This window comes from Etheostoma spectabile, chromosome 16 (genome assembly GCF_008692095.1).
Source record: "Etheostoma spectabile isolate EspeVRDwgs_2016 chromosome 16, UIUC_Espe_1.0, whole genome shotgun sequence".
Taxonomy (NCBI): Eukaryota; Metazoa; Chordata; class Actinopteri; order Perciformes; family Percidae; genus Etheostoma; species Etheostoma spectabile.
Genome location: NC_045748.1, coordinates 1,763,912 through 1,773,221, shown reverse-complemented (window position 1 = coordinate 1,773,221; position 9,310 = coordinate 1,763,912). Strand labels below are relative to the sequence as shown.

Sequence of the window (9,310 nt, the reverse complement as noted above, 5' to 3'; positions counted from 1 at the left end):
TGTAAAGTGCATTACAAATAAAATGTATAATTATTATTATTAAATAACCAAATATTTGTATCGGTCTTAAAAATCCTTTATCAGTCAGGCTCTACTTTTTTTATCATATAGACATTGTTTGAACATCTCAGAATAAAAAAATAAAAAAAGAGTGACATGTAGGGCTGCACAATTAATCGAATTTTAATCGCGATCACGATTTGGACTTCCCATTGCGTGACAAGCGATTATTTTTTATAAAGGCTCATTTCATAGAACCCCGGTTTTTTGCAAAGCCAATCTCCTCCTCCAATAAAGACGGTTGGCTCATGAGCCCAGTCAGAGTATCACTGCACCCCCCCGGGCAGCTAATGACAGAGTAGCGTGAGGAAAACTCAACAGATAGCAGTCGGTAATATGTCAGTCTTTAGGTTTACCAGTTTACCAGTAAACGCAACACTTTGTCCCATTTGTTGTTTTTCAGCCAACAGCATGACCAGTGACAGTCACGTCTGTTACGCTGTTAGCTATAGCGTCTGTTTGCTGTTGCTTTCTAGGACGGCACCGGGTGCTAATGTCTCGCTACCGCTGCATATGCTGTTTGATATGGATATGGTTTGAAATTTGCGTTCATACCATTCAGTCGCTGTAAAGACCGGCTGTGTTCGGATATTTCTCGCGTCTCAGTCCTACCTCTCTCATTACCTCCGGCCCGCCACACAGCGGCCGACCGGCCACAATTACTGATATATGTGCTACAGTTTATTTTTGCATTAACACAGCCTGTATATTGTTAAGTAGTGAGGGGGCAAAACCTTTATTTGTACCAGTTTTCCGCGGTAATGTTATCGCGGCCGCTACGCGGAAGAACACAGAAGAAGTATTTTGAATGCAGCAACTTCAGTTGTGAGAGTCACAGCGTGGGAGAACGGAGCGCTGTACCGAAGCCGGCCGACCGAGGATGTGCACCCATGGCCAGAATATCATAGTTCATAAAAAAGCACGCAGTGAAGATACAGACGCTTTATACACACGACGTGTGTGTCCGCGGTTGCGACCCGTTGCTGGACCCTGTTCTACTAATATCGACCGTCTCGCTGTTGGTAGCGTCCATCACACTCCCTCGCCAGTTCTACAATAGACTATGTGACAATCAAATTAGTTTTGGTTCAAATCAAAAACTAACGTTGAGAATAATCGCGATCAAAATCTTGATCAAAATAATCGCGATTATCATTTTGGCCATAATCGTGCAGCCCTAGTGACATGGGGAAAAAATAAACAGAGAAGGTTAGTTGTTTTTGATTAAGTGTTTGTTTTTTGCAGGGATGGCAGACTTTCAGTGCCTGGCTGTGCACTCAGAAGGTGGAAAAGACACTTCTTTGTACGACAAAATCATCCTCCGCAAATCCGAGAACCAAGAGTTCTTTGAGAAGCCCGTGCCCCTCTTTCTTCCCCCGGCCATCTTCTCACGCCTCGACTGTCCTGTGGATTATTATTACCGGCCCGACGTCTATCAAAAGTCACTGTAAGGGCTCAACCATACAGCTTTTGCTATTTGCCTTTGTCAAGTGTAATTATTTGTCTTGTTTAAACAAAAGTATTGGCAACTCTACATATTTAATGTCACTCTGATGCTGATGCAGTTTGTCAGGAATATATTTATCCTGTTTCTCCTCCTTTCTCTTTACAGCCACGAATTTGGTAACAACAGGAACTTCATTGGTTTGAATCGAGCTCGACGGCCCCACAATGCCATTTTTGTCAGCTTCACTGAGCCCACTGTGCCCACCGAGTGCCTGGAGGCAGCCAAGGCCAACTGGGCGCGGATCTCCGTGAAGGAGAGTGACAGGCAGGCTGAAGAACAACTGAGAAAAGTAGGTTTGCTGCTGTAATACAGTTTTTCTCCATTGGTTTGGCTCATTTCTTGAAACAGAAATTACATTCTCAAAACTCTAAGATCATTTGGCAAAACATTCTTACAGTTTAGCACAACACTATAGCTCACTTGCAAAAGCTCATATCTCTCCCAAAACAGTTCACTCATGCTTCAAAACTAAATTCATTTCTCATATAAAGAGTCAGTGCCACCAAAATGGCAAAGATCCTTCTCAATTGCTTCGCTCATTCTCGAAACAGACCGGAGTTCTCAACAATCTTGGTGCTTTTGCCAAAATAACGTGGATGGTTCGGCACAACACCGTGGTTCACCTGCAAAAGCTCACCTCTCCTAAAACAGTTCACTCATGTGTCAAAACTAATTTCCTTCTCATTTAACCAGTCAGTGCCCCCAAATGCTCTGTCCCTTTAGCATTATGTAAGCACTGCAAGTCAGAATGTTTAGATATTTTGTCACTATGGCAGAGGACATGGAAATATCCTCTATATCCACCTTTCAGTCTTAGCCCAGTCCTTCATTAACAACGGTGACAACCCGACAATGCGTGAGCTTAAATTGTAAGGTTCTATCTCCGTTTAGGGTAGTTCTGAGTATTGAGCATCAAAGTTTTTACCTCCCAGTGACAAAACCGTTATGTAGTATAATCTCTATTTATAGCCTTATCTATTAGATGTAATCTTTTTTTTTTACAAAAATAACACCCACAGGCATTACTGTATAAAACACTAATGGATCAGATTGTGTCAAAAACTCATGTGACCATAAGTGGAGATGTAACCTTATAATTCTAAGCTCACGAATGGTACTGTTGTTTTTTTGTGCTTCACCAATACAATTGTGTATAAAACTGAAAAAAGAAATAGGATTTCACAAAACTATATACTGTATACAGAATTTTATCATTCACACACATACTGTAAAGTAACTTCATACATCAGAGTAAAAAAGAAAATTATACAGCATAACACTGTAATATAAACACACAAATAAAAAATCTATGAAAATTATATCAGCTACAGGCCCTCACCTCCTTCTCCTACCTATTCCACCACCACGCACCTTCTCCTCCTCCTCCTCCTCCCTCCTCCCCCTTCCTCTCCTCCTCTTCCTCCCTACTCCTCCTACTCGAGCAGGCAGTTGCTCTTGTTCATTTACCTGGCCAGGTGCCTCATGTTCAGAAATTGTGCTGGTTTGCATTGTCAAGATCTTTCTATACATGTTTGGAGCATTCACAGTCATGGACAGCACTGTCAGTAACTAAACACACTGTTGATTGGTCATCTGAGATGTGTGAAACTCCTCTTCGTTAGTAAAGTTCTAGTTTCACCTGACTGTCAATTGCTGTGAAAAAAAAAAATGTATCAAATGTTCCAAGGGATTCATATGTGGTATTCATGGTATTATGTTTTTGACTCTTTTGACAATTGAACAGACTATGTGATGTAATGGCTTATACAATGAAATGATGCTGACAAGTTTTGGAGGAACAACCATTAGACGAGAATCAACAATCAGTTTAGATCAGCAAGATGTATTCACTTGGAAATTGTGCTAAATGTAGGCTACCTGTCTTAATCATTTGCAAGATGTACTGAGACATTGGAGCATGTACTTAGGCATTTGCAATTTGATGAAATGAATGGAAATTCAATTCTGTTGTGAACATTGCCAAGTAGTTTGGAGGTTTTCCATGTTGTTTTGAGAATTGTAATTTCTGTTTCAAGAAATGAGCCAAACCAATGGAGAAAAACTGTAATGGCTGCTGGTTACTGAAAGCAAAACGCGCCCTCTGATGGCCAGGGTCACTAGTGTCAGATAAAGAATAATTTCGAAAAGACATTGGGAAATCCATGGCACTCTGAATTAAGTTAAGTCCTTTTATTAAGACAGGAGGGACAATACCTTACTGGCCAGAGAAAGGCTTCTCCAGACGAAATGTACTCCAGGGCTCATCATATAGAAATCAATGCTGGCTCTTTAATTAAGTAAGGCCGCATTTGACAAATGGCATACTGCAAATGTAAAATACAAAAGTCAAGTAACTAATTGTCATTGATGGTCATTTTTAATATGTAATGAGATTTTATATGGGAAAAAAATGGATAGAGTAATCAATAAAGAAGAATAGTTTACTCTCCTGTTCTGTTTACAATATATAAATAGTATTTCATTTTTGTTCTCTCTTGTTGTGCATACTCAAGTAAAATAAAACTAAATTTAAATCACTCTATTCAGTGTAGCCATACCATCATACATACAACAACAGTTTTCACTCCAGGAATGGCATCTGTTTGCGTAATGTTACAGATGTATGACTTTTATCTTATCTCAAGCCACGTTTTATTACTAGATGTTTGAGAGCCGGCCCATCTGGTCACGGAACGCCGTCAAGGCCAACATCAACATCCACCCTGATAAACTGAAACTGCTGCTGCCCGTCTTCGCCTACTACATGGTGAGCTGAGGTGACACCACGTGCCTGGTAACAAAAGTGTGTGTGTGTGGGGGAGGGGGGGGGGGCATTTCAGTGGAAAAAGTAAATGCTGTTCAGATATATTTTTTGAAACGCTGAATCTTAAATGAAAATTGAACACAAGGCCTCAGTGAGGTGTTGCTTTGCAGTAGCTGAACAGGAATATCAAATAGAACATCTCCACTGAAATAGATTCCAAGCTCAAATCTTTTTATTTTACTAACATGTAAAAAATGTAAAACAATGCAACTGAGGGGTTGTGAAGCACCTTTAAATGCTCACTATAAAGAAAATGTCCTTTCGGTCAATACTATGAGCTTCACAAAGGCAGTGTTTATTGCAAAGCTGCTCTATTATTACATATTCATGCTTTGTCCACTCTTTGTACAGAGATTCATGCAGTCTGTTCTTTGCTTTAATGACATAATGAAGTCATATTTAAATCAAAAGAAATGTGCTCAAAAATTAGAATAAACATTTTATTCTGTCCAAATGTACAGTAAGTTAAAGAAGTATTTCACCTACAAAAATGATCATTTATATAATATATAAATTATTCACCCTCTGTTACATGAATCATATTTTTCTCACATGTCCACGGTGAACAAAGAATCTCAAAACAGAATATTCTTGATGAAAAGGGGGTAAAGCTATATCAAAACACCCGTTAACAAACTCACACAACTCGTGCAGTCTAATAATATAAAAGATGAACGCATAGAAAGTAAGGTTCCTGCGCAAGGGTGAGACTGTTAACAAAGAATAATAAGGTTGTAGTACTTAGTATATGACTGGATGAATATGAGACTTGTATTATTATAACGGATTTTTCGATATAACTTGTTCAATGCGGCAATTCATTCAAAGAATTTTCTCTGTTTTGGGATTCTTTGTTCACCATGGACACATACGAGAAAACATAAAGCAATTCTTCAGGAATTCTAGGTAAAACTGGGAAGTAATTGATACATACAAATGATTATTTCTTTTAAACAGACAGATGTGTTTTGTAGGTGACAGGGCCGTGGAGAAGTCTGTGGGTGAAGTTGGGCTATGACCCCCGAAAAGACAGAGACGCCAAGCAATACCAGCTGCTTGACTTCAGGATCCGCTGTAGCACCAAGCATGGTAACCACCTGAGCCCGTTACTGAATGTTTTTCAGAGGTTTTTTATTCAAATGTATATTTTTTTTTTACTGACTTCTGTTCAGGTTCACTGGGGCTTTCTATCTTTGACATCAGGTGTGAAGACCAAAATGAAGTGCTGTTTCAAATCAACAATTTTGTTCACCATCCTTTTTTAGTCACTGACACTGACTGATGGTTCCTCTCTTTAACCACTTCTAGGGTATTCTATAGCTGACATGCCAGTAAAAGCCAAGAGAAGTGCCCTCAACTACAGTCTGCCTATCACATTTAACAAATCTGGTGAGTCTGTGGATTGATTTTTTTTTATGAAACTCTCTCCCTCAGTTCCTTTTATTATGTGTTCATTAAAAGTTGTGTGTCTCAGGCTCTGCCCGGGAGGCTTGTGTCCTCAGGGATTAGTCTGTGTCAAGCTTGCTCAGATATGTTCCGTTGCCACACCACCAGATCAAAATGCGTATGGCTGCAATCAGTCTTTATAACCTTGATGTGAGTGTCCTGTCTGAAACAGTGGGAACAAATTACCCGATAATCTCCCCCGTTCCGCTGCTGTTTCCAAGGTCCACTGACAACATGTTGGAAAAAGTGCTGTTGCTTTTGTTTTCATCCAGGTCCCCAGGCAGCAAGTGTGATGGAACTTCCTGCTAAGGAGGGTCCAAGCATTAGTCGAGATCCTGTCCAAGTCTCTTACCAGCTGAAGGTGCGTCAGTGTTCAGTATCACCTTCTGTAGTAATGGGACCTTATTCCACCATGGTGCTAACACGCTAGTTCCCAGCTCTTCTTGTTTAATGGCAAAGCTGATTTTATGGTTAGCGCTTATATTTTGTCTGAATTTTTTCAAATAATAATTTAATATATATATATTGGATTTTTTTTCTCCTCTCCAAACAAATTGGATCTCCATAAACGTAAAGGTTAAGATAATAAGGGGTTGTCTTATCTGTTCTGGCAAAGTCTAAAATGGATGAGGGAAAGGATTGCCTATAATAGTCATGGAAAACCTTTCATTGGACACAATCTGTATGATATCTGCTGCAGACCTCTGTTTCATCTCCGCAGGAGGCATCCTACATTTTCAGAGAAGGCATGCTGCCTCCTCACAGACAGATGTTTTACCAGCTCTGTGATTTGGATGTGGAAAGGTACGTCAAAGTGCTGTGCGTTCACTATTTCCTTCTGAAAAAGTCCTAAGAATTGGTGAAGGAAGTTTATGTAAAGGCCTTGTGTCAAAATATGATTAAAGGAGAAATCAGGTGAATTTAATTTTAATTGAATTTAGGTTAATCTTGATCGCTATAAATATGCGAGTACTGTCGACAGTAAAAAAAGATGAGCTGAATCGGTGCGGTCAGCACAGAGTAGCAGCAGATATGTCTACAAGCTTGCACTCAGCTAAAACAGCAGTTATCAGGGCAGGTTTTAGAGGGCCTTTGTGCCTCTAAACACAATATGCAATTAATATGTGTGTGTGCAACATGAACAGGGCCCTTATGTGATAATGAGATGTGTTTTCAACTCACATTGTTTAAATTCACCTACCCTGTCTCTATCCTGCTGGTAGCTTGCCCACCCTGTTAGCTGCTAGCTGCCGTGTGTTCAGTCATGTTTCTGTGATAATCATCACGCAGCAGTTCCGTGTGTATTCGTAGCTCATCCATTTTGTGTGTGGTCGATCTGGTGTTGGTGAGTAGGAGGCTTTGACGCCGCATCTTTTTTTGGGTCAATCAAAATGAGGGCTCTATCAACACGGTATAGTCAAAATTAAAAAAAATAAAAAGCGGCAAATAGTTACACAAACTGGCTCTAAAATGTCCAAAAAAGATAAAAGTAATCATGTCTTTAGCAATTACTGTAATAAAAATGCCCATTTGTACTTCTTGCTGTGATTTGGATGCAAAGGTGGAAGAATGACTTAAGTATAAGTAGCAATGTCACAGTGCCAAATTACTTTGTTACAAATAAAGGTCATGCATTAAATAATCTATAATGTAAAAGTACAAAAGTTTTAGCATCAAAAAGTACTAAAAGTAAAAGTACTCTTCATGCAGAAGGGCCCATTTCAGAAAATTGTGTATTGGTATTGAATTATAGTTACTGATGCATTAATGAGTATGTCACTTTAATGTTGCAGCTGGTAAATGTTGCCCCCCCCCCCCCACGTTAACAAAACGTCATAATGTATTAGTTGAAACTATATTGTATTATTAATCTGAATCTACAAAGTAACTAAAGTTACCAAATTAATGTAGGGAAGAAAAAAGTACTATATTTGTCTCTGCAAACTAGTGGAGTACAAGTATAAAGTTTTCAGAAAAAAATAAATCTTATAGTAAAGAAAAGGTACTACACAATTAGACTTTAGTGCCCCCCACTGTTTTTAGCTGTAATACAGCTATTTGTGTGTGTTTGGGTACAGTATCAAACAGGTGATTGAGCAGAAGGGCGATGAGCAGGTGTGTGATGAGCGGGACGGCTGGTGTCGCCTCGGGACCACCGACAACCTGAGGGACATGATCTCTGCCATGATCAAGAAGGTCATCCGAGCCCAGAAACCAGGTAAGGAGAAGGTCCCTCACCACGAACGGCTGGCCCAATCAGGGTCACTGTATGGAAACGTTGGTTTAATGAGATAGGTGAATTTTAGATCAATGCATTTGTAGATACTCGTAGAAACTGACATAAATGGTTTCCATGGAAAGTGAACACAAATGACTTTGTATTCAAATTAACTAAAGGTGCCATAGGTAGGTTTGGGAAGATCCGGACTTAGCCCAAAAATGTGAACATTGACAACTTCTCAGTCCATCCCCCCCATTCTGCTAAAGCCCAAAACGGTCTCCTAAGCCCCTCCCCCCACAAGGGAGAGCTGTGCACAATAGAGCGGGGGGGAAACCTATCTGCGGCTCGTGCGGGGGGAAGGGTGGAGGAAAGCACGCTCTGAAATGCGTGTGCGTGAGCAGTGATTGCCACGCAGTCATGAGCAACCATGACGCATTCAGCTGAGTCACCACCTAACACGGACACTCGGTAAACCCAAGCGGCTAGGTTAGGAAACACGCCTTATCTAGTCTGTAGCACGCCACAATTTGGGCCGTTTTCTCACTCAAAAATAGACATCAGTAGGAAGGTTTGGTCTCATTTTGAACCGCAGCATCTGGCGATTAATTCCAGACCGATCCATAATGATGAAGAATGAAGTTGGACACCATAAGAGGTGAACAAACTCCTAGTTTTGTTATCTTCTTGACTGTAAGGGAGCTGGGCCTGAGTGGGCATGAGTGAGATTCAACTTTTCTTTCCCCGGAAAGGGAGAGGGTGGTTTAATTTGGTGTGGTTTGTTACAAAAAATGTTTTAGATTGAGAAGTTTGGACTTAATGTCACGTTTATTTATCAAGTTTATACAAAGTCAATCTAGGACATTCGCTTACATGTCTCTGAAAGGAAACTGAGTGTTCCCCTCCCACATGTCCCTAAACACACCTGGCTCTAATGCTGCGTTTACACGTGGGCGGTTATTTTCATAAGTAGACATTTCAATCTCTCTGGTTTTAAAAATAACATCGTGCACAGCTGTCAGTTTTCAGAAAAGTGTTTGTTTACACGTACCTGTGTACATATGCCGTCGATGCCGAAAAGAGCATGCCAACCCTGTAGGTGACAGTGTAACAAGAAGCTCAAGCCCACGTTAGCCAATCAGAATCCCAAAAATAGTACAGCAACTAATCACTTACTCTCTCTTCGCTACATCACTTCCTCGGCCTCCTGAACCTCAGTTTGTCTCAGTTTACTTGTAAACGTGCAAAATCTCCT

General features: G+C 40.3%; 1 protein-coding gene across 1 annotated transcript in view; it reads left to right on the top strand.

Annotated features, from left to right (window-relative positions):
• The window catches only part of gtf3c5 (general transcription factor IIIC, polypeptide 5), a 19,795-nt gene that overhangs the window by 10,054 nt on the left and 431 nt on the right, over positions 1 to 9,310 (top strand). The window contains exons 3-10 of the mRNA XM_032539705.1: positions 1,306 to 1,507; positions 1,673 to 1,856; positions 4,230 to 4,334; positions 5,366 to 5,480; positions 5,700 to 5,780; positions 6,110 to 6,198; positions 6,559 to 6,641; positions 7,916 to 8,055. Coding sequence (XP_032395596.1) covers positions 1,306 to 1,507; positions 1,673 to 1,856; positions 4,230 to 4,334; positions 5,366 to 5,480; positions 5,700 to 5,780; positions 6,110 to 6,198; positions 6,559 to 6,641; positions 7,916 to 8,055 — 999 coding nt within the window. The remainder of the gene's footprint in view (positions 1 to 1,305; positions 1,508 to 1,672; positions 1,857 to 4,229; positions 4,335 to 5,365; positions 5,481 to 5,699; positions 5,781 to 6,109; positions 6,199 to 6,558; positions 6,642 to 7,915; positions 8,056 to 9,310) is intronic.